General features: G+C 40.5%; 1 protein-coding gene across 8 annotated transcripts in view; it reads right to left on the bottom strand.

Annotated features, from left to right (window-relative positions):
- Positions 1–25294, bottom strand: part of CROCC2 (ciliary rootlet coiled-coil, rootletin family member 2) — a 137693-nt gene that overhangs the window by 31825 nt on the left and 80574 nt on the right. For all 8 annotated transcript variants that reach the window (XM_089509291.1, XM_089509297.1, XM_089509295.1 and 5 more), the window contains 6 exons: positions 14892–15035; positions 9748–9986; positions 9467–9626; positions 7918–8085; positions 1137–1488; positions 128–312 (listed from right to left, as the gene is read on the bottom strand). In XM_089509291.1, the coding sequence (XP_089365417.1) occupies positions 128–312; positions 1137–1488; positions 7918–8085; positions 9467–9626; positions 9748–9986; positions 14892–15035 (1248 nt within the window). The remainder of the gene's footprint in view (positions 1–127; positions 313–1136; positions 1489–7917; positions 8086–9466; positions 9627–9747; positions 9987–14891; positions 15036–25294) is intronic.

The following is a 25294-nucleotide window of genomic DNA, read 5'->3' as shown; positions in this document are numbered from 1 at the left end:
ATAATACAATTTTTTTGTGTGCAAAATTCTGTACCATAGCCTCATGCTTTCCAGAGCATGGTAGGGGTAGAACTTTTTGGAAAATCTGCATGAAGAATAAATGATTGTTAGATATGTCTTTGCTTACCCTCTCTCTTTGAGTGTCCCGCAACTCCTGGAGAAAGTCTCTCAAAGCATCACGAACGACTTCTGGGTCAATGTCATTTGTGGCTTGCTCACTTCTGAGAGGAGAAGTTTGGTGAAATGGAGAATGTGAGCGGCTCCTCTCAGGAGACCCGGTGCGGGATGCAGGAGTTTGTCGGCCACTGGTTCCTGTGGAAATATTATTTATTTTATTTATTTACAGTATTTATACCCCGCCCTCCAGCCCTAAAGGCTCTCAGAACGGCTTACAATTATTATTTTAATTCTCAGAAGCCAAACAGGGAAAGCCAAATTGGATTTCTTGAGGCCTGAGGGAAGGACTTTAGTGCATAAATACCATAAATAAATAAAGAAAAAATAAATAATAAATACATCAATACTTTTTTTAAAAAAAATAATAAGCTGTATTTTATTGACAGACTCATGAGAGCTTGTTTCATTGTAACAGTCATAGGAGAATGGCCACTTTCTAGCTTACGGCTAGGGCTTCGAAAAGTTAAATTTTGGACTAAAACTCCCAGAATTCCCTTATCACATGACCAGTAACTGTGGGTTCCTGGGAGCTGTGGTCCTCCAAAGATATTTCTCCCCCAAGATCTGGTTATTGCTTTAAATTAAGTATGAGGAAAGCACAGCCTGTGGGATTCCATTTTGTAATTTTGAAGCTCCCTGCAACTGTAGTCTCCAAAACCCCCATTTTTTTCAAAAGAATGTTTTCAGCCAAATTTTACTTCAGAGTGGCCCAAACCACCAGTAAACACAGTAGTTTTGCCTCCATGCTCCCCCTGCTCAACCCCCAGCTCCCTCCTAAATGGATGAAAATAAACCAGAAACAAAACCAGAAGTGATGTGATGTTACTTCCAGTCACGTTAGGAATGTTGGGATGACTGCACAAGGGGAGAATGAAAATACCCCCACAGTTGCCCTCTCAATTTAAATAAAACTTAGCTCATGGTATTGTTAAGGATGCTCCAGCTAGAAGCCTTCTGACCTTTGACTGGAGAGCAAGATCTTTGTGGTGATGGACTCCGACTGCCAAGCCCCAGAGTGCGGCGTAGGACTGAATGCAGTGCTACTAACTTCTGCTCAGCCTCCCTCTTAGCTGCTTCAGCTTTGGCTAACTCTATTTCTAAGCCATGGGTGCGTCCCTCAAAGGTGCTCAGGCACATCTGGAGGTTCTCGCTTGTCCTGCTGGCTTCTTGAAGCTTCATTTCCAAGTTATGGAGATCTTGCTTCAGCTTTTTCTCCTTTACATGACTCTCTGCAAGGCTCTGTGTGAAATCTTGCTCTCGGAGCTGAGCCTCTGTCTCTGTGGCAAATAGTTTCTTCTGCAAGTTCAACACCTGAAAGAGAACAGAGTCTGCCTTGCATGAAAGGGTATCTGTGCTTGTTTTCCCCATATTCATCTCCTAAGGGCCTCTAGTAATGGACATTATCATCGGTATGTGTACACAAATGCATAAAGGCGGGGCTTGTCATCATGCAGAGTGAGACATTCACTTAGGGCAGCAGAAGTTGGGTGGTGAAGGATCAAAAAGTTATTGGTCTATGGTCATTATCAGCATTTCTGCTAAAGGACAGAGTTATGTGTTCCAAGCAGTGCCCCCTAAGCTATCCTAATCCCCCTAGGTGTGGTGAAAGATGCTGTTCCATGGTGAAATAGAATTCAGTTGCAAGTCTGATGAGCTTCTGTACAAAAAGAGAAGAGGAGCCATTTTGTCTACTTCTAGAGGCAGCAAAATGTCTTGGGCTGAACCTGCACAGCTTTGTGCTAATATCTACCAAACAATTTATGCCTACCCATCTATTGCTACCCTGCTGCACACTTCAAGACAAACTAGATGAGACAGTGTAAGGTTCATGATTAAATCTCCCAATGAGACGAAGATTGATTCTGATTTGAAATGTGTAGAGGTGGGGGGGGGGGGAGATTCAGTCCTCCTGTAGTCACCTTTAGAACTGGGATCCCTTTTCCTGAATGTACAATTTAACGCCCCCCCCTCCAGAAATCCTATTATATTCTTTCCACCATCTTGCTCAACTGTGCTCTAAACCGGACATCTGTAAGCTTATGCTCCTTTCTTCAAAGTCCAGTAAAGGTTTGCTTTAATTGATGCAGCAATATGATTTGAAGAAGCATAGTTGCAACAGTTCCAACATCAAAGCATTTCCAGTTTTCACTTTGGTCTAACCCCACTCCTGACCTCTCTGGTCCACAACTCACTAACGTGTGGCAACGCTCCCATAATTAACTCCAACCCTGAGAAAAATACCATCCCTACATTTTTCTGAGGAACTAAACACAAAACTGGTATGGGCTAATGAAGATGACACCAGAGATCTTCTTTGTAATTCCTAAAAATATAAAAATTTATCATTTCGCAGTTTCTTTATCACTCTGAAATAAAAGGTCACAGTGTTACCCAATTGCAAATTTGGATTTCTTGTCCTCTTATGAACAAGCATTGCTTTCTTGCTTTTTAAACCTTTCTGTAAGGTATGGTAAAGAAGAGCTATATAAAAAATGTGAAAGGATTAATGGTGCATGGGAAGAAGAAACTTACAAAGATGAACCCCAAATTTTGGAAAGTGAAATGAAATCCCAACTCAAAGCAATTGGGAAGAATAAATCAACTGTAACAGATGACATACAGTACCTACAGAACTATTACAGTCTATAGAGGCAGAAGCAAAGTTCTAACTCAAATCTGCCAAGAAATATGGAAAACAAAGCAATGGCCCACACATTGAAAGAGATCAACATACATTCCTATATACAATAAAGTAGACAAAAAAGACTACAGTAACTATAGGACCATTGCACTGATTTATCATGCAAGTGAAGTCATGCTCAAAATTCTGCACCAAAGACTCCTACCATATATGAAGTGGGAAATCCCAGAGACACCAGAGAATTCCAAAAGAAAATCTACATGTGTATTATTATTATTATTATTATTATTATTATTATTATTTTATATCCCACCATTTCCCCAAAACTGGGTCTCAGACCAGCTTACAATATTAAAAAACAGTACAATTAAAAACATGCAAAAGTGATAGATTAAAATAGACTTAAATTATTACAATATTAAAACAGATTGTATGTTAAAAGAATAAAATACAGTTAAAAAGTTTAAAGTGTTTAAAACACTTTAAAACAATATAACAGCCCAGCCCATTCTTTAAAAACCTGTTTTAAATGCCTGTCTGAACAGGAAGGTCTTAGCTTGCAGGTGGAAGGACAACAAAGAGGGGGCCATTCCAGTCTCCTTGGGAAGTGAGTTCTAGAGTCTAGAGGCAGCCACAGAAAAGGCTGTTTCTCATGTCCCCATCACCCATGCTTGTGATGCTCCTGATGATCTCAGAGTCTGTGTTGACTCATACAGTGAGATGCAGTTTGCCATATAGCCTGGACCTGAGCCATATGGGGCTTTATAGGTTTTATTGACTACAACAAAGCCTTTGATTGCATAGAATCATAGAGTTGGAAGAGACAAGGGTCATCCAGTCCAATCACCTGCCATGCAGGAACTCACAATCAGAGCCCGACAGATGGCCATCCAGCCTCTGCTTAAAGACCTCCAAAGTAGGAGACTCCACCACCCTCCGATGGAGTGTGTTCCACTGTTGAACAGCTCTTACTGTCAGGAGTTCCTCCTAATGTTGAGGTGGAATCTCTTCTCCTGTAGCTTGCATTCCTTGTTCTGTGCCCTATTCTCTGAAGCAGCAGAAAATAAGCTTGCTCCATCTTCAATATGACACCTCCTCCAAATATTTAAACAGGGCTTTCATATCACTTTTTAACCTTCTCTTCTCCAAAGCAGAATACTGTAGCACTATTACTTCCCTTGAACTATACACTGTACTTCTATTGATGCATCTTAGAGTGACATTGGCCTTTCTAGCTGCCATAGCACATTGTTGACTCATGTTCAATTTGTGGCCTACTGGGACTCCTAGATCCCTTTCATATGTCATCCCATTAAGCCAGGTGTCCCCCATCCTATATCTGTGCATTTCATTTTTCACCCTAAGTGCAATACCTTACATTTCTCTGTGTTGAAATTCATTTTGTTAGCTTTGGCCCAGCTTTCTAATCTATTAAGGTCATTTTGAATTTTGATCCTGTCCTCTGGGGTATTAGCTTTTCCTCCTAATTTGTTGTCATCTGCAAATTTGATAAGCATGCCCCCTATTCTTTCATCCAAGGCATTGATAAAGAAGTTGAATAGCACTGGGCCCAGGACAGAACCCTGTGGCACTTCTCTGGTTGCTTCTCTCCAGGATGAAGAAGAGCCATTGCTAAGCACCCTTTGGGTTTGGCTCGTCAACCAATTGCAAATCCACCTAACACTTGCACTGTCCAGTCCACATTTTACTAGCTTGTTTGCAAGAATATCCTGGGAGACCATGTCAAAGTCCTTACTGAAATCAAGATATGATATATCTACAGCATTCTCTTCATCTACTAAACTGGTAAATTTATCATAAGAGATCAGATTAGTCTGGCATGACTTGTTTCTCAGAAATCCATGTTGACTTTTTGTGATTATGGTATTTTATTCTAAATGTGCTATGGGGTATTGTATAATATTGTACTGTTTTATAATGTTTTATGCTGGCCATCGACCATAATAACAAATTTCATTTCATTCTAAATGTGAGCTGACTCTTTAATGATCGGCTCTAGAATCTTTCCTGGTATTGATGTCAGACTAACTGGGTGATAAATTTTTGGCTACCTCTTTTTTTCCCTTTTTGAATATGGGGACATTTGCCCATCTCCAGTCTGTTGGGATTTCTGTTTTTCAGGAGTTTTCAAAGATTATTGCCAATGGCTCTGAGATTACATTTGCCAGTTCTTGGATGTAGTTCATCTGGTTCTGGAGCCTTAAATTCATTTAGATTAACCAGGTATTCCTGTATTACCTCTTTACTTATTCTGTGTTGCATTTCCATTATTGTATCCTCTGCCCCATTTTCTTCAGGTTGAGCACCTTTTAACTTTTTAAAGAAAACTGAAGCAAAGAAGGTGTTCAGTAGTCTGCCTTTTCTCTGTCCCCTGTTAGCATTTCACCATCTTCTCCACATAGTAGCCCTATCATTTCCTTCTATTTTTCTTTTTGCTGTGAACATACCCAAAATAGCCCTTTTTGTTGTTCTTAACCTCACTAGCAAGCCTGAGCTCATTCTGCGCTTTAGCTTTTCTGACTTTACCCCTCACTATTTGCTTGAAATTAGTGATTTCTCTTTAGTGATTTCCCCCTTTCCCCATTTTTTATACATGCCCCATTTAAAACTTAGCTCCATTCAAAGTTCTTTAGTCATCTATCCTGGTTTCTTGACATCTCCCATTTTTCTTCCTCACTGGAATAGTTTTAAATTGTGCCTTGAGTATCTCCCTTTTGAGAAACTCCCACCCATCCTTAACTTGCTTCTCTTTTAGTATTCTTGACCAGTATTTCCCTAAGCTTACTGAAATCAGCTTTCCTAAAGTCTAGAAGCATAGCTTACAAAAAGCTATGGAATGCCCTCAAAGAAATGGGAATGGCACTACCCTCCCTCCACTCCATCTGCCTTGGTCCAGGCCTCAGAAGGAGAGAAAAAATGCTCGACCTGATCCCCTTCTCCACCACCATTCCCTTCTCCTTTTGTGCTGTGTCTTTATAGATTGTAAGCCTGAGGGCAGGGAACCATCTGATTAAAAATAATCATTGCAAGCCATTCTGATAGCCTTTAGGGCTGAAGGGCAGGGTATAAATACCATAATTAATAAATACATTTGATTGTCCAGATACTTAACCTGTACTTAGGACAAGAGGCTGCCATCATAATTGAATACAGAGAAACAGAATGGTTCCCAATCAGAAAAGGGGTCAGGCAAGGCTGCATCCTATCACTCTATTTATTCAATCTCTATGCAGAAAATATCATACAAAGAGTAGGCTTAGAGTCAGAGCCAAGAGGACTAAATATTGGAAGAAGGAACGTAAACAACTTAACATATGCAAGACGTCACAATACTACTAGCAGAAACCAACAAAGACCGGTGAAATTACTGAATAAGGTCAAGGAAGAAAGCACCAAGGTAGGTTTACACATAAAAGGTTGCAGGGTTACGCAACTGCAGACTTAGGTTTCTTACCCTCTTATGGATCAGCATAGCTATCTTTGCTTTTAAAACCCTTCTGTAAGTCTTAAACAGGCTTAAATATCAAGAAAACAAAAATAATGATCACAGCAAATCTTAGATAAAGAAAAAATAAAAATCGTCAAAAAGTTCTCATAATTTGGATAAAATATTGATCTGAACAGTGACTACAGTAAAAAAAAAAAATCAGAAGAAGACCAGGATTGGAAAGGGCATATTGTACTTTGACAACATCATGAGAAGGCATGAATCACTGGAAAAGACAATGATGACAGGAAAGGTAGAGGGCATAGAAAGAGAGATCGACCAGAGGCCAGATAGTTAAACTCAGTCAAAGACATAGGCCTGAGTCTGCAGGACCTGAACAGAGCAATTGAGGACAGGAAGGTTTGGAAATGTCTCATCCACAGGGTTGCCATGTCTCAACAACAACAACAACAACAATGGTATTCCAAGGCAACATCTCACACAGACCTTACAATAAATGGCTAATAGCTAGAAACTTTTTGTTGATGGTGCTTTAATGTGTTTGAATGGCCTAGGAAGGTATGTGGCCAGACATGAGATTCTTCATCTTTTCTTGCTCCTACTGGAGAAAGGTAACAGTGCAGGTGAGGCTTGTGGCTTTAGCCAGCAGTTTGTACTAAACATGGGTCTTAAAATTGGGCCAGAGAGATGCTTTTTCAATCTTGTGGCACTGTGGGTTTTCTAGCCATCTATGTTTTGGAGTATTAAGGCAGTTTCCCATTCTTATGTTCAGCTTGTATATTATGGATAAATATGTGTGAGTGTATAAATCAGAACAAGCCTTATATAAAGAATTATATAAAGAAATCTTGTAAATGTAGAATGTAGAATTTTGCATTTGTCTTTGTTGAATTTCAATTTATTAATTTCAGCCCAGTTTTTTTATTTTATCAAGATCGCTTTAAATTCTGTTTCTATCTTCCGATGTGTTATTTACCCCTCCCTGTTTGTCTCATCTGCAAATTTGATAAGGATGCCTTCTACCTTTTACACTTCTAAATAACAAATACAACCTTTCTAGAGTGTCAGCCCTAGAACTGAGCCCTGTGGCACTTGATCTGAGACCTCATTCCAAGTTGAAGCATAGTCACTGATGACAACTCTTTGATCCAATTATGGATCTGATGATATTTCCCTCTATTCCACATTTAGTCAGTTTGCTAATCAAAATATCATGGGGGAACTTATCAAATGCTTTTCTGAAATCCAGATAAATGACATCCATAGCATTCCCACCATCTACTAGTGACCCGATATTTAAAAAAAAGATATATGCTTAGTTTGGCAGGATTTGTCCTTGATAAACCAAAGTTGGCTCTTAATCATTGCATTGTCATTAAGATGCTTAACGATGGACTCCTGTATAATCCATTTTAATATTTTTTCTTGGTATTGATAGGCCTTATACAATGTGATAGACTTTTATTTGTTGTTTTAATTTGTTTTTATTGGTTTCACTTTTATGCCGGTTTAGCTGCTTTTTAACTTCTGTATGCTCTTAATTTTAATTGTTTTTCCAAGCTGCCTTGAGTCCTGAACTGGGAAAAAGGTGGTATATAAAAAAATATAACAATGACAACAACAATTATACCTCCTTGTTAGCAGAATCACGGGCAATCTCCAATCCAGTAATCTGCTGCTTCAGTTCCAGTGCCCCTTTGCTGGACTGCTGCTGTTGTTGTTCTTCCTGGATTAAGCGATTCTGTAGTTCACTGATTTCTTGGGCTCTCTTGCTGGTCTCACTCTCCAGAGCCTTTACCTGTGAAGGGACAGTTGCAAACCAAAGCATTCTCCAGGGCATGGTCTCAACCCAGTTCACATGTAGACTCTGAACATATCACATCCTTAATCTTAGACTAATAGTTTACCAGTAGAGAGCTACCAAATGAAAGAAACCAGGAATGTTGCACAATCTATTGAGGTGGCATGGGCAAAGTGCAGCCCTCCAAATGTTGTTGGACTGCAATCCCAGCAGTCCTAACAAGCATAGCCAATGGTGATGAATGATGGGAGCTGTAGTGTATCAATATCTGTGGCTCAACAGTACTTGAGACATTCTGTCCCTCACAGGTAAAGGGAAAAGAACACCAATGGTCTGAGAGGAGAAACAAAGAGCTTGAGACATTCAGAAACAGAGGCATAAGACCAGGAGTCTCTTTGAAAGGGTCAAATTAGACAAGTAAGGTATACATCTCCTACAGTCAGGGACATAGCCAAGGGGTGGGTCCATGGGGTTCAAACACCCCTTCCGTTAGATACAATGAATGGTGTGCACCGCTGCACTGCCACGCCCAAGCCCCATTATAATGGTGGCACTTAGTCTGGAAACCCCCTTCCCTAAATCCTGGCTACGTCCCTGCCACAGTTCACTTTGCTCAAGGAACATATAACAAATAAGCATAATGTATATTATAACTATATAATAACTATAATGTATAAAAAACTGGCAAGCTCCAGTTTTGTTTCTCTTCTCCTGGAGAACTGCTATGAGCACATCCACTTCCAAAATGCTATTATTGCAATTTTTTTTTCAGAATCAGAAATGACCAGAGGTTCACTTTACGTTTTGAAAATAGCTACCCAGGAGATCGTTCTCAAAATGCATATGCATGTATGCACATGCGTGTGCGTGCACACACACACACACACACACACACTAAAGCAAGGTCTTTTGTTTTTGAAAACAAGAGTCACTCCCCAAAGCTTCCAGGAGTGGCAATTCTCCTTTTTGTGCCATTTTTTTTTTTTAAAAAAAGCTTAGGTGGTAGTGGAATTCCACAGCAGCCAAGGGACACATTTGGCCCACAGGATACATAACTCCTTCTGCTGGACTAGAGTTTTGCCAATGTCTTCAACAATAGTAGGAGACTCTGAATATATAAACTTTCATGACTTAAATCCAGTTGTTAATCACAATTAGAGTAAATCACTGAAGCAATGGTATTTGAATATGTATTGATTTACCAAGGTGCCATTGATTCAATAGGTCTACTCTAATTGGACTAATAGTTGGATTTAGGCCCAAATCTAGTAATATCAAGTGTCTCCTACTGCAACATTTATGTCTGTAAAACTGAGATATGTGTGCATGTGTGAGTTTGAGAGAGAGAGAGATGGTGACTGATCAAGGATGCAAATACCTGTCTGCGCAGCTCCTGTAACTCCCTTCTAGCATCCATGCGAGACTTGTCCACTTCCTGCAGATTTGCCCGGAGCTCTCTTACTTCTCCCTCAATGGCAGCTTTTGCTTCCTCCAGAACAGCAATCTTCTGCTCCTTCTCCTCCTTGATTCTCTGCAAGCTATAAAAACTGCATGTGTTTATGCCATTTATTACTGGTGATTTCTTAAAACATGGTGAACTCACAGCATCTAGGTTAGTAACTTGTCTACTCAGCTTGCCACTGTGCCATGTCTACCCACCTGTGCCTCTCATTCTCTGCTTTCTTGATCGCTGTTCTGAGATCAGTGTTAGACTTCTGTAGTGCTTCCTTTTCTCTGCTCTCATCTGCCATTGCCCTGTGAATTTCCTGCAGCTCCTTTTGTTGGTGAGCACGGACCTCTTCAGTTTCCTGGAGCATGTGGTGGAGCTCTCTTAGTTCCTTCCGAAGATCTGAATGAGTGTCCTCTGCCAGCCGCAGCTGTCCTTTTAGTTGTTCTGCCTTTAAGTAAAATACATGCTTTGATGAGTCAGGAACCCTAAACCTATAGCACAATCCTAGAGCTTACACAGAAATAAGCTCATTGACTTCAGTAGGATTTAATCTCATGTAAGAATGATAAAGATTGTATCTTAACGTCTGCACAATTAAAGTAATGATGGCATATTCCAAGAGCTTAGAAAAATAACTTTTTTGGACCACAATTCAGACTCCCTTAGCCCTGGTGCTGGAGAATTGTGGGAGCTGTACTTTATAAAAGCAGCTTTCCCAGGCTTTGCATTGTTCCTTGTAGGAGTCTTCATGTTAGGCTCCTTTTGGTCATGTAACTTTGGGCTAATCCTAACTCTTTTGCTCGTGAGAACACATGAATGTACAATTAAGCTTCCTGTTCCAAAAAAAGAAATCACAATGGCAAGTGTGCATAGAGGATGCTCATGGATTTTAATATGAAGTTATGTATGAGTGAGGGGAGATTATGTCTGAGAAAGAAGCCTGTAAGAACTCAGTTCTTGAAGATCAGCAATGGCAGCAACCCCTGTCTTGAAGCGATCTTAAGATCTCCTTACGACCTTAAGACCTGTTATTCTGTGGATAACAGGAAAAAACATTACCCACTTTTAACTGCATGTCTATATTAGGAGTGTCACCTTTATTTTTCAAACCCCATCTGATCTGCAGCGTATGTGCTGAAACTGTGCAGGAACATGAATAGACATGACTAAAACCAGTGCTTATGCACTCCATGTTGCATTCATTTGAGAGGAATAAATGTTTCTGCTAACACCTAGCAACATAATTTAAAAAAAAAATGTTGAAGAAGTGGACATCTGAATTAAATTCATGCTTGGCTAGTGATGCCAAGTTGCTGCGTCCTTGAAACATTTCCTTGCTTTTCTCTCCTGTACATGTGACCCTTCCAACTGGCTCACATGGTGAACTTTTTCTACCTGGTTTCCAGTTTGGCATGGGAACTAACAAGGGAAATCTTCAGCAGGAAAAGAGCGGGAAAAATGTTCTCTGGGAGAAAGGATAACAGTTGAATAGTAGACTCAGACTAAAAGGAAGGTTCATATCTGAATTTGAGTGAGCTGCCTTAGAGAAGGTCAGAAACTTGTCCAAACCCACAGAATGGCACATATAGCTACTGCAGGGATTGGCAGGGACAATCCCCATTAATCTCTGTTGTTCCACTTTTTCAGTTGCTTTGAATTGCCCCTGGTTTTTTTTCTCTTCCTTCAACTTTCACCTTCTGTCTTCAGCTTACTTCAGTTGCTGCAAATTGAGTTCACTCAATTCACTCTATGGGGGAGAAGAGAGAATGGAATCTTTCCAACAGATTAGGACAAAACCAAACTGCTGCAGCCTCTCCTAGCTTGCTTGATTACGCATTAATAACTTCTGCCATCTTGACCACACTCTGATGCTGCCTGACCATGTGATGACCAGTTTTTATCTGTGAAATGTTGGAGGGTATAAGCCGGCATCCTGGCACAATACAGATGTGTCACAGAAACTGCACAAAGAATTCCAGGGATAATCCAGTTAACATCCGGGGCTGGTAGCACGAGATGTCTTAAATGCAGGAGAAAACAGTGCTCTGTGGTTTAATTCTGCCTTTCTGGAAAAGCTGAGCCTGCTCTTGATCTGTGTGCCCTGTGTATTACTGGGGCTGGGGCTGGGCAAGAGAATTCTGTACAAATCCCCAAGTCCCCATTTCTTTTCTTCCTAGTTTTCTTTCCCAATTCTTTACTATAAAGCTCTAACATTGTCCAGATCCTCCCTGTTGGCCTGGCTTATTCCGACCAGCTCTCTGTTATTGTTGTTCTGTTTTTGAGAAGGATTAGGGTGAGCCCCCTTCTCTCCCAGCCCCCACCCACATATGGGATCCACAAACGCACTCACAGCATTTTCTGCTGAGCTCCACAGAAATTTACTAAGAAAGGTCAGTGACCAAAGAACAGGACTATCCATCATAAAATAAACTGTTTTTATTCCCTGGGATAAGGGAAGGGGGGCAACAGGGGTGGGACTGAAAGGAAAAGAAAACATTGCACACAACACCCCCCACAACACACACACACTCCTCTCCTGGCTCACTCTCACTCTCTGTGTAAGGGCTGAGCTTTTCTCGTTTACAGGAACATTGCAGAAAAGCTCTTAATGTGATTATTATAATTATATCTTGACTAGAATGTTTTTCTTTCTTTCTTTCTTTCTTTCTTTCTTTCTTTCTTTCTTTTTAATAAACAGCCTCTTTTGAAATAATTCTTGGGCAGCCAAGTCTCCAGCTGAGTCCTGGACATATGGAAAAGGGTATTTTAGGGTGGGAAAGAAAGGAGGCTTAAAATGAGCAGGGGAAACACTGTGTGTATGTTCCTTCAAGTCGCCTGTCAGTGTATGGCAGCTCCTTGAATTTCATAGGGGTCTCTTAGGCAAAGAATACTCAGAGGTGGTTTTGCTAGTTCCTTGCTCTGGAATATAGTCTACAGTACTTGATATTCTGATGTCTTTAGGGTAGTTAGACAGGTGACTTGAAGGCACATACACACAGGGCTCATTTCCACTACAATTTGCACTGAATTGCAGATTGGGGTAAATGACCCTCGTTCCCACTTGAAACCAATTCCGATCCTTATTGGATCAATTTCAGTTGGGATAAAGCGGGGCAAACGCAAAAAACCCGGGTTTTCCAGAGAGTAGTTTGAAAGAGGTTCTTTTCAGAAGAATCTGTTCTGAAGTGTGTCTAATAAGTGGGAATCCCAGATCAGAATCGATTCATTCTGAGGGGAGGGACAAATGGCAGAGGGATGTGTACAACACCTCCACAGAGATGTCACCCCCTATTGCTGCCTTTTTGGTTTTTTTAAAAAATAAAATTAATTGCAAAATTGATAGATTGGTCAAGGAACTACTTGCAAGTAGTTGCTTGACCAATCTATCGATTTTACAATTAATTTAATTTTTTTTTAAAAAATTGCCCCCATCCTTCTCTCCGTCCTCCCTAGCCTTCTCTCCATCCTCCCCGGCCTTCTCTCTGTCCTCCCCAACCTTCTGTCGGGGCAATTTGGCGCTACCAGTGGAGATGACAATCGTGGCAAAAAAAGCGATTACAGAGGGGTAAGGAAAAAAACAACCTTTCATAGTGGGACCAAGGGACCTTTTGGAATCGCTCTCCAAAATGGAGCAAGGGCAAATCAGGAAGCAATTTAAACTGCCTGTGGGAATGAGCCCACAATGTGTTTTCCCTACTCATTTTAAGCCTCCTTTCTATGCATTTAATGATAGGAATCATCATTATATGTAGGTATTGTCACAATGATGTGTAACCTATACATGCACATGCAAATGTATGTGAATTCATGCAATTATTTCTACACTGCAAGGGTTCATTTTTTGTTTTTGTTTATATGCGCATACACTTAAGAATTAGGACTCGGAAAAGGTACTTTTTTGGACTATAACTGCCCAAATCCTCCAGGGATTCTGGGAATTGTAACCAGTTCCCCCTTCTAAGTTCTGGTGAGGAAGCCTGCATCATATGAGTGCACAGGACATATACCACCGAGTGGAAACATTTATGTGTTTATCTGTTGCAGGCATGCCTTATTTGTGAGTGTATGTATGTGCATTGAGATGAGAGCCTATGTGAGTGTGTCTGCACGTATAGGAAGGGAGACCTGTTCAATGAGCCTGACTTCCTCAAGTTAAAAGGCTGTGAAAATGTTATGGTTCCCATGGTGATAAGTAGGTCAATGCTGGCGCCTGTGAGGATTTCTCTCTGTGTTTCTTTGCCCTCAGCTTGTTATATTAGTCCCACAACTGTCCTCTCCCACTCCACGCACTCTCTCATATGCTGTTGTTGCCTCCCGTCCCGTCCCATGCTGTGCTAGTCTTTTTCTGCCCATCCTATATCCATCTATGACTATGCACGCCCCCTTCGCCCCATTTCCATTCCTTTTGCCCTCTGAAACAACCCTCTTCTGCTTGCTTGTGTGGTCCCTCCTGGGGCTGGACTTTGAATTCTGTTGAAAGGAGGCCATTTTTTGCCAAAATAAACAGCGTGTCATGTTAAATTACTCTCTCTTCCTCTTTTATGTCCTTTAATTTTCTATTTCCCCCCTCACACCCCACCCCTGTCTTTTCAGGCTGGGGTCATTCTCTTGTTCTGCTGTTCTCTGTTTGTAGAGCACTAGAGCCCTGAAAGCATCTGGCAGTGGGTGAGGGTTACCACCTGGGGATGTTTTCCAGAGCTTCAGATATTTTTCCACTGTACAAGTCACCATCTAGAGATAGATATCATAAAGAAAGGACATGGCAGGATTGGTGATGAATTTTGCTTCTGATTCAACCAACAGCAGGCCACTACTGGAGATGATGTATAGGCATTGATTGACTGAAGTCCCAGTTGGCTATTCTCATCCATCTTGGGAGGAACTCAGCTACTTCCAACACTCTGCAGGAAGCCATTTTCATCCACTCACACTCTAGTACTCCAGAGTACTGAAAGTGGCATGATAGAAACATCATTGCTATGTCCTTAATTTTATCCCATTGTCATCTCAAGTCAGAGATTTTGTAAGCTATGACAGTGGTGCAGAATGTATGGCCCTCCAGAAATTGTTGAACTACAGCTCACACCAGCCAAAGCCAGAATAGCCAGTGGTGAAGGATGCTGGGAGCTGCAGTCCAACAACACACATTCTTCATCCCTGTGCTAGGTTTCTGTCTTTGCAACAAGTCAAACTCATATTACTTTACCTCTCGAAAACATTGTTATTTGTCTTCAGTCTAGAGCTTGAAATCAAATCAATTGTTAAATGGTGAGTCAACAGACAGATAAATCTACTGATTCAAGTTAAGGCACAATCAGACATCTTCATAGACAGAAGAGCTGGTCATACATACCTCCTTCCCTACAAGCTCCTTCTCTCTTGCCAGTTCCTTTACATGTTCATTCAAGCACTTGACCTCTTTCTGGTGGGCAGCCATTGCATCCTCAAACTGTGCCTGAAAGGTCCGTAACTCACTGGTGATGCTGGCAACTGTGTTCTACAATCAAGAAACAACAGGGAAAAACAAAGCATGGTTATGGGTAAAGACCCCTAACATGTTGGTACACTTAGCTGTAGCACCTTTAAATCAGCACTCTTTTGAATTGGGCACCATTACTCTTAGCCCACCAAGCTCAGTCCAGGATAGATAACAGCTTAGAACATTAGAAATCTGCTGGCCAGGGGGAAATTGTCACAGGACAATAAATTGACAATGTTACCCAAAATGCTGGGGTCCAGGGAGAGCACCCACAATTGACTTCAAAGTGGGAATTAATTTATCTCAATAGGAAGCAGTGAGAGGGCTTCAGGTAACTCTTTAAAAGCTGGGTGGCACGTATACCTATGGTATAATAAATCGAGTGTGACCAGAGATTTTAATAACAATCCGATTCGCAGAGCGTTGCTCAAGACATGGAAAAAAATAAAACTGATGTTTTACTACAAAATTCCAGGTTGGGTTGTCAACTCAGGAGGCTTTTGCTAATAGATGGGATTCAGGGGAATACTGGCTTAAATATTCAGACATAATTAAGATAAATGAAAAACAAGAAATATCTATAAAATCTAGAGAAGAACTAATTAAAGAGAAAAAATAGATAAATTGGTATAACTATCTCCAATTAAAAAGGAGATTTAAAGAGGATAGTGGAGATCGAGATGAAATTGACAGAAATAGATGAATTGATAATGAAAGCCTGGAAAGGGACTAACACCTTTACTAGATCCCAAGACTTAAAAGAAAACTTCTTAAAAGTTAGTAACAGGTGGTACTACACTCCGGCAAGAATGAAAAAGATCTTTAAAAAGAAAACGGATACATGCTGGAATTGTCACAAAGAAAAAGGTACTATGATCCACATAGTGGTGGAAGTGTGAAAAAGTGAGCAAGTTCTGGGATGAAATACATAGTATAATACAACAGATATATGGAATTAAATTTAAGAAAAAGCCAGAAGTGTACTTGTTAAATATAGTGGAACCTTATTATACGCGGGGGATCCGTTCCAGATCCCTCCGCATATAAAAAAATCCGCCTATGCTCGAGCCCCATTGTTTCCAATGGGGCTCGTGCGCGGCGGCGTGGCGGCGCGCGAGGCGCAACGGGTGCGCGTGCCCATTCAATTGAATGGGACGTGCCGCCCCTTCCGCCCCGCACGTGCCGGCGGCTTTGAGTGCCTATGCTCAAAGCCGCCTATAAAAAGACCGCGTATGCGGAGGCTCCACTGTACTTTCTAAAAACTGAGGATGAAAAAAAATTATGGAAAATTATATCGTATTTGATTACGTTGGCAAGGATGATGACAGCCCAAAAGTGGAAAGCAGAAGAGGATATGCAGATAGATGATTGGTTATTAAAAATCAGTGAGATTAAAGAGCTAGATAAGCTCTCACAGATGATGGGTAAGAAAGATGAGAATATTGAAAAGGATTGGTTGCAAATTACGAAATATTGGGAAAAGAGATGGGGTATTGATAGGGACTTGGTTCGATATTACTAATTAACATAATAAAAAGAGGATAAGAGACGAGCCAAAGGAAAGAATATGTTCAAAGAAATCAAAGTTGGAGAGTATTTTCTTTTTTGTAAATATACTGGGGAGAAAGAATAATTGGTCATACACTTTATTTGTTGAGATTTCCTTATCCTTGAGTAATTGGTAAATAAAGAAGTAAGGAATATTTTGTAAAGCATATAGAAATAATTTTATGTTGATTAGTAACTAAAGTGTATGTAATATTAGCAAGAAGCAGTAATAGTACAAATAAAACTACACAAAAACAAAAGATTGGAAAGTGAAGAAGACAAAGAAGAAAAGAAGATAAAATTAAAATTTTCATATTAACAGAGATGACTATATTTGTAATGATTTGATATTAAGTGTTTGTGTGTAGATTTGTAATGGTTAATATCTAATAAAGATATGAATTTTAAAAAAAGCTGGGATTTTAGCTTATGCATAATTGTTCCAAACCAAGGACTCCAGAGAGCAAATTCTAAATTAGTTTAGTTTTATTTATGACAGGAAAGGGAAATAAACTTTTGCACTAAGTCACTCACTCACTAACACATGCACACAAGAACTAACAATGTAAAAAGCGGTAGGTGAAAGCGATTTCAGAGGGTCTTAGCAGTGGGCGATACTTTACCAGATGCAGGTATGAAGGTCTGATTGGGGGGTGCAGTGGATAGATCAGGCTCAGCATGCAGCCTGGACCTGGGTGTGCTTGTGTGTGCCAAGGAGTCAAGGGAAAAATGGAAAGGGTGGCTATCTGAACTCAACCAAGACTGAATTGGGGCTGCCAATTTATTTACTGGGTGAAACATGTCCCGAGGCAGTTTCTTAGACGTTTGAGAGGATTATTCCAGGGGGAAGAATGGCCAGATGTTTGTGGAAATGGCAGGGAAATCAATTCAGATGTCTCACACAAAGAGGTGTCACCTCCAGAGGGAAGTGCCCTTTTGTTCCCAACCTTCTGGCAAGTACCCAGTGTATTGCCCCACATCTTATTCTTGTGTGAAGGGATTTTGCAGATTCTAGTCTCGACCTATTCTGTCTGCATGCACTAGTGCTTCCAAGTCAAGTCTTCCAGATCTCCTTATTTTGGCAGGCTATTATCCGCACACTGGGGTGCCTCCGGTGGCTATGTGGCCAAACATCAATTTTAATATCTAGTTGATATCAAAGGTTGAGTAGGGGTGAAGGAGGGCCATTCCATGTGGTAACAACAAGCATGTCTGAAGATACTGGGAAACCTATCATCAGCTCTGTAGAGCACTTTGTCTGCATAGGAGGAAACGTACAGTATGTAAGTAGAGGTTAGCATGTGAGGAAATAGAAAATTCAGTGGCTCACACATAACCGAGCCATCTTCATACAAATTAAGTAAACACAAAGTGAATCAATACAGCCAAACTATCTAATCCATATATTCAAAATGGCTCATAGACACTGAAAAAGTGTGTATTTTATTTTATTTTTTGGGTAAAACATTACTGTCACACTGCCCCCTGCACTGGTTCTTAAAAAAAGAATGAAAAAACCTCTTGTTCAGTGCAGCCAATGGTGATGAGTGGTGTGTGGGAAAGGCAGTCTCTCTTTGGACCAGTGAATTCCAACATTTGATATTATTCCACTCTAGTGGATGTTATATATGCAAGATGATGATACATACACAACAGTCCAAAGTGGTTACATAACAAGATTCATTTACTTCATTTGAGGATTCCAAGATTTTCCAAGTTAACATTTCATCAGGTCAGAACTTAATATGTAAGTATAGAGTGCCATAGCCAGCTTTTCCATTTTTGAAACTATATCAGTTCAAAGACCAAGCCCAAAAGTTAAGAGAAACATTCCACACATCAGTAGGCAAAATGAATCTTATGAATTTAAGGTGGGGTGGGGTGGAGTGTGGGTCAAGGAGGGAGAATTAAATATACAAAAATGCTCTGCCTGTTATAAGCCATTGTTAATGTGTTCCCATTCCCCTTAATACCAAAGGCTCTTCTAAAAAACAACAATATTGTGACATGCAAATGAGTTATCTAGTAAAAACAGTTAATTTGATTTTTTTTTGTCTTTAGTGGTAAGTGACCCACGTGATACAAACGAGCAAATAGAGCTAAATGGTTTAAAGGAAGTTGGAAAAGAGAGCGTAGCAAAGGACTGGCTGTTGCAGCCTGATTGTAAGAAATAAAGGCCCTGTATAGATGGGCCCTTTGCAGTGTGTCCACGATGTGCTAGGGTTGCTTTGGGGTGGCGCGTGCACACGCCCGCAACCCTAACACGTCGTCAGCATGCCACAGTTGCGCAGCGCTATACAAACGGGGCGCGCAATGATTACATCGCAGCTGCGCCGCCTACAAACGGCGCTGCACAGCTGCGACATAATGAAGCTGTCTCTGGCACTTAAATAGCCACTTTTTACAGCTCCTTCTTTGCCATTTGTAGGCAGCAGCACTCCTGTGCAGCAAAGAGAGGCGCCGAGGATGCGCCTCTTTTTGGCAGTCTGCACCCCGCCAAACTGAACTTTACAAGGAATGGCGTACAATCCGGGACCAGTTTTAGTGGGAATGAGAAAGGGTGGGGTTAATATAAAACTTACTTTTTCTGGTATTCTGGTTTAGAACTGGGCTTCTAATAGACTGTGTTGTGAAGGTGCCTCTGAAAGTAGGCAGTATTACAATATAATAACAGACAACAAAACTAACTGAAGACAGAGTATTTGACATGCATACACTGAGACTTTCCCCCAGATATGTTCAAAATATGATTTCATATGGGTGTTAAAAATCAGGACAGAGTGTGTACAGAAGCATTAATAAAAATCATAAAGTAGTGAATCTTACTGTTAACCACAACTGATGCATGTGAACTTTCTATAACACCAGTAGCCTCTTGAGAGAGCATCATATGTAAATTTTGGAAGAAATACTTAGGTATCTCTGAAAGATATCTGGGATGTACACTTCCTTTCCCCAACTGTTGCTGCCACAAAACAACTAAAAAGTAGGACGGGTAGGAAATGGAAAGTGTGTGGGATGTAGGAATATATGTATACTGTTAAGTACATTAGAAACTGCCTTTAGCAAGTCAAAGTATTTGTCAGTCTAACCCAATGGTTCCCAATTTTTGGTCTTCCAGGTGTTTTGGGCTTCATTTCCCAGATGCACCAGCCAGCTTGGCCAAAAGTCAGGAATTATGCGGGCTAAAGTCTAAAATACCTGGAGAACCAATGTTTGAGAATCACTGACTAACCTAATATGAATTCAGTGAAGCAGCTCTCTGGGAACAGCCATCAGGAATGACTCCTGAAGTGCATGCATACAAAGCATGTGTTGTTCAGGGAAGCCATAGCCCTTCCCATAAGGAGGCAGCAATGGCAGCAAAAAATACTCCAGACCAATGAAATTGAAGGGTGTCTGAAAGTCAGTCAAAGTGCTTTGTCCCATGGTCATCTTATTTCAAAGCCACATGCATGTCATGAGTAGCATATCTGTTACAAGTACTGTTTCAAATTCCCAGTTAAACAACAGTGCTTAGTTTAACTAGATCTTTAGGTCACCAATGACAATTCAATTGGGGTATTCTTCTCCTCCTTTTACCTACTTTAACTTCTACAATTTAACTATAGTTAGTCCCACACATCCCAGTGCTCTAAAAGATAAAGGTTTCCCCTGTGACAAAGTTGCTGGCCATGAAAGCCTTCGACTTCTCATGTCTGACTGTAGGAGAAGGTGCTCATCTCCGTTACTAAGCCGAAGAGCCAGTGTTATCAAAGACAATTCTGTGATCATGTGGCCAGCATGGCTGCACAGAATACTGTTACCTTCCCACCGAAGTGGTACCTATTTATCTACTTGCACTTTTACATGCTTTGAAACTGCTGGGTTGGCAGAAGCTGGGACATGTGGCATTTGTCTCATTCATTCATTTGGACCTCAAACTGCCAACCTTGCAATTGTCAGAGTCAGCATCTTAACCATGGAGCAACTGCATCCCTACCATACAAATGCCCTACCATCACATCATTCAAATGTGAGCAGTTCCAATGGAACTGTTTAAAAGCGTTCCCAAAAATCGGCCCCTGGGGAACGCATCTGGAATGGAAACTTCCGGCAGTGGCAGCAGCATTCTCCTGTGCGGTAAACTGAGTTCTATGCTGCCTCCCATTCCCATCCCGCTCCCTTTCGTAATGCGACAGGCCTGTTCCAGGGCCTGTGCAATAAGCTTAATTTTGTGTCCACCCCAACTGATAAACAATTATCAATTTGGGACCTTCAGAATGTCTGATCCAGGTTACATCCTGTCACTCTATGAATTTTATGAATTCTATTATTTTGTAATTTCATGTCCATATGGATTCTTACAATGCTCTCCTACTTGGTGCCACAATGGACTGCATTTACATATTTCCCCCATGTTTTAATCTTCATTATCATTACAGAAGCGTCTTCTGACTAGGTAGAGATTGACTCATGGATACTGAGTGCCCCCTAGTGCTATCAAAGCAGCAGCACTTCAAAACTTTGGCCTAACCCTGGCCACAAGATACATAGCCTAAATAGCTAAGATAATAATTTTGGACTCCTCAGCTAAGCCTGTTTCTACAGCTAGCCAATGTGTAGAATATAACATTGCTGTAACATATATTAACATTGAACATATTTAATCTAGATGTTGGATATTCAAATTCCATCTGAGCCATGCGCTCATTCAGGAACATTATGAGCCAGGTTATACTTTTGTAGTCAATATAAATTACCTCATTGATGAAATAAGTACAGGAATTACCCATATCTCAGGGCCTGAATACCAAATTTAATAAGTTATCCTGAAATTCAGGTATTGGATAGGATATCAAATTAACTCATTCAAGATTGAAAGTAGTCTGAGAGTTCTTCCTCTAATTGTGAAAGTCAAATTCAGGTGTCCATCTCCTCATGAGATAAGTAGGGCTGGACTAATAGACCAATGGCAAGATGGTGCCTTCTCTCAGTATAAAAAAGCCAAGTGGACTGGCAGTTCAACCCTGTTTCAGCATTAATGGTAGAATAGTGCCCTGTCCTCCAACTGAAGGGAATGTTCATGGGCTCAGGAGGAACAGGTGAAGGGACTGCTGTCCCCTAACATCTGGTGTTTGAGATTACTACTCAACCCTGCCTAATGGTAGGGCTGGTGCTGCATTACTATAAAGGAAAGAAGGGAGATGGTAACTAACCATGCCTTCTATGTTGCATTCCTGTCTGCATCCATTCATCCACATATTAGGGGGCAGAAGTCTGCAACAGGGAGCCTGCTGTACTCATGTACATTACATAAGAACAACAGGCTCTGCATTGTAGATGCTCTCCCTTCAATATGTCAATGGTAGGAACAGTGAAGAGGACATGATGGAGGGGGCGGGGGGTCAAGCTAGCCAGTCATCCTTTTTCTCTCCTCACAGTGTGAGAATTCCTGAACAGAATGGCATTCTCAGTGGATTGGTCCTGTTATTGTGTTGCATGTCTTGTGGCACCCTTAAAGTCTAAAACTGTTGTCAAAGGAGTAAGTACCAATGAATAAAACATGATTAATTTCTAACTAAACATGTTTTGGATTGTGTTATTAATATTTTATTTTACCATTTCAGCTAAAGTGGGCCTGACATAAGCTACAACAAATCGGTTAATCTTTCTGATGTACAGCATCTGCTGTTTTAATCATGAAAGAGAATGATGGGACAACTGGATCCCAGCTAAGCTAGAAAGAGGCAAAAGGGGTCAAATTGAGGAGTGCTTCTGATATAACATTAATTGATGTGCCTAAGTCATTCTTGAGTAGAGCTTGCAAAGTTACTGGCCACGCTAGCTGTAGGAATCTGGGAGGTGTAGTTAAACAAAAAATTGCCAAACTCCGGTCAGGAATGGCTGAGAATTATTGGATGATGATGGCTAAGTTTCTGTGTAGCATGCAACTGTAAAAATTGGACAATTTTATAGGCAACTTTGATTGCCAGACTAATAATTCAAGGACTTGTTGACTATGGGCCCATTCTCACTGGGCAAAAAAAGCGGCTTATTTCCCTGCGATTCTGACTCGAATTGTGACTCAAATCTGACCCATCGTTCCCATTAAAAACAGGTACAAACAGACCCATTTTTTTACCCCTGTTTTCATTCGCATTGGTATTTTCCCTGTAGTAATTTGAAGCGGGTTATTTTGCTTCCCGTTCCCATTGCCCTTCTGGAACCTCTTTTTTTTAAAGCAGCTGTCAATCAAGCGCTTAACTGCTTGAGGTCACAGCCAATCAGCTGCTTAGGCGCTTTTCCCCTCCGGGAAAGGGAAAAGGGAGCCTTTATTTACCCCAAATCCCTTTGGGTCCTAGGCTCTTCTGTGTCTCCCCAGACTCCCTCTAGGAAAGAGAGAAGAGGAGCCTCTATTCCCCTCAAATCCCCTGGCATCCAGGCTCTTCTGTGTCTTTCCATAGTTCCTCTGGGAAAGAGAGAAGGAGCCTCTAATCACCCCCAATCCCTTTGCCTGCCCCATTGCTCCCTGGGCTGTCTAGGGGGCAATCAAGCCCATCTGCTGCTCAGGCGCTCAGGCAGAGGCAAATAATAATAATAATAATAATAATAATAATAATAATAATAGTTAAAAATGGTGTTCAATGGCTCTCCTCACACATTGGTCTATGAATGTGGAGCAGGGGGGAGGTTGCAGGAGGAGTAATGTGTTTACTGCATTTGGAGCTCAATGTAGCGTGATCGTCTTACCCTGCTTCCCAATCCACTGGGGGAAAGGCTATGTGAACTGAAGAAAATGGCGCGGGTGATGCAGAAAGAGAACAAGGAGGGTGACACCCCCAGGCCAGCCCCTTGAGCACTGCTCCTCCCATCTCCAGGTTCCTGAATCAGACACCCTTGTCATTCCCATTCGTATTCCCCGAATCAGACTCAGGAGGCACAGGAAAACTCGCTAAAAAGCCGCTGTTTTTTTAAACCGGTTTATCGACCTATAATTTGGGTTTTTCAGGATAATTCGATTCAGATTCAAATTCCAATGGGAACGATATCGGAGAAATGCAGGTCGAATGCGCGCTCAAATGGAAACGATGCACCCATGATTCGCATCCTGATCCACATTATAGGCCAGTGGGAATGGGGCCTATGAGTAGCAAGAAGTAACCAAACTAATCTCCTTTACGTTTATCTTGTTTGTTCATCTTTTTTAAAAATTATTTTCATTAAGTTTTCACTTATTAAAATACATTACATTGCGAAGGATACATTGCATATTTAACAAATTATTTTATCCTTCCTCTACTTTCTAACAAGATTGAGATTCAACACATAAAAAATTTGTCATTTTCTATACCTCATTCTATTTTCCCTTTTCCTTTGTTCTTTATATGTATAATTCTCTACATCACTATTTTCTTTTCATATTTACTATGATTATTTTAACTATCTTTATCTTATTTTATTACACATCATTATATTCTAGTAACAAGTGAAGTGGTTTTCATCTAGTTGATTCAATTATAAATGATAATGGAATAAGATCCTTCAACTTCTTTCAGGTAATTTAGCCATGGTTCCCAGTCCTTCTTGAATTTACTTAGTGGTCGTTTGTTTATCCAACAAGTTAATTTGTCCATTTCCATATATTCATACACCTTCACTATCCACCTGTCCACGTCGGGGGTCTGATCTGTTTTCCACATTGAGGCTAATAAAGTCCTAGCTGCACAGATCATGTAGAATAATAACTTCCTATTATTCCTTTCAAGATCGCTGTCTTCGACCATATTCAATATCTTCAGATCTTTTATGACACTCTTCTTTAGGATCTCTTGAACCTTTTGATGTATCTTTGTCCAGAACTGATTGACCTTTTTACATTTCCACCAACAATGTATCATAGTTCCAATTTCCTCCTTGCACTTCCAACATTTCTTTTGACAATTCTTTGGCATTTTGGATATTGTTTCCGGTGTTAAATACCATCTAAATTGCATTTTGACAAGATTTTCTTGTATGGCGTAATTTTTGGTGTATTTCATCCTTCTTGTCTAATTCTTTTCCCACTGAGTAAGCTGTATGTTCTGTCCAAGATCCTGCACCCATTTTATCATGCATTTTTTTATATTTTCTTGTTCCAATTCTTATTTCAGTAATAGTTGGTGGATTTTAGAAATTTCTCGAGTCCCTTCCGGTGTAATAATTCTTTCAAATTCTGTTTCGCCTTTCCCTATTCCATTCAGTTTCATATCTTGGTTATACCTTTCTTTTATTCTTCTATACAAAAACCAATTGCAACTATATCCCTCCTTATACAGCTCTTCTTCTGTTTTGATTCTTCTTTGGTTGTTTTCAAATACGGTTAAATCATCATATGTTGGCCATTTCTCGCATGTCAGTTTTTCGTTTCTAAAAAGAGCTTCGTTTATGGAGACCCACAAAGGAATTTTAAGAAACCATCTTTTCTTTATTTTCTTCCTTACATGATAAATAGATTTCCTTATAAGATGGTTATTGAATTCTTTATTTACTTTATCTTTTTCATAGAAAAGGTATCCACGAAGACCATATAGTAGACCTGCACCTTCCAAATTTATAATTTTATTCCTTTTTAGCCTTATCCAGTCCAATGTCCAGGCTAGAGTGGTGGCATAATAGTATAATTTAAAATTTGGAAGTGCAAGGCCTCCTCTTTCTCTTGCATCTTGGAGTAACATCAATTTAATCCTGGGCTTTTTAGATTTCCAAAT

The sequence above is a fragment of the Sceloporus occidentalis genome, unplaced genomic scaffold (genome assembly GCF_023333645.1).
Source record: "Sceloporus occidentalis isolate IW3139 unplaced genomic scaffold, rSceOcc1.0.p SCAF_2, whole genome shotgun sequence".
Classification (NCBI taxonomy): Eukaryota; Metazoa; Chordata; class Lepidosauria; order Squamata; family Phrynosomatidae; genus Sceloporus; species Sceloporus occidentalis.
This window is presented reverse-complemented; position numbering and strand designations above follow the sequence as displayed.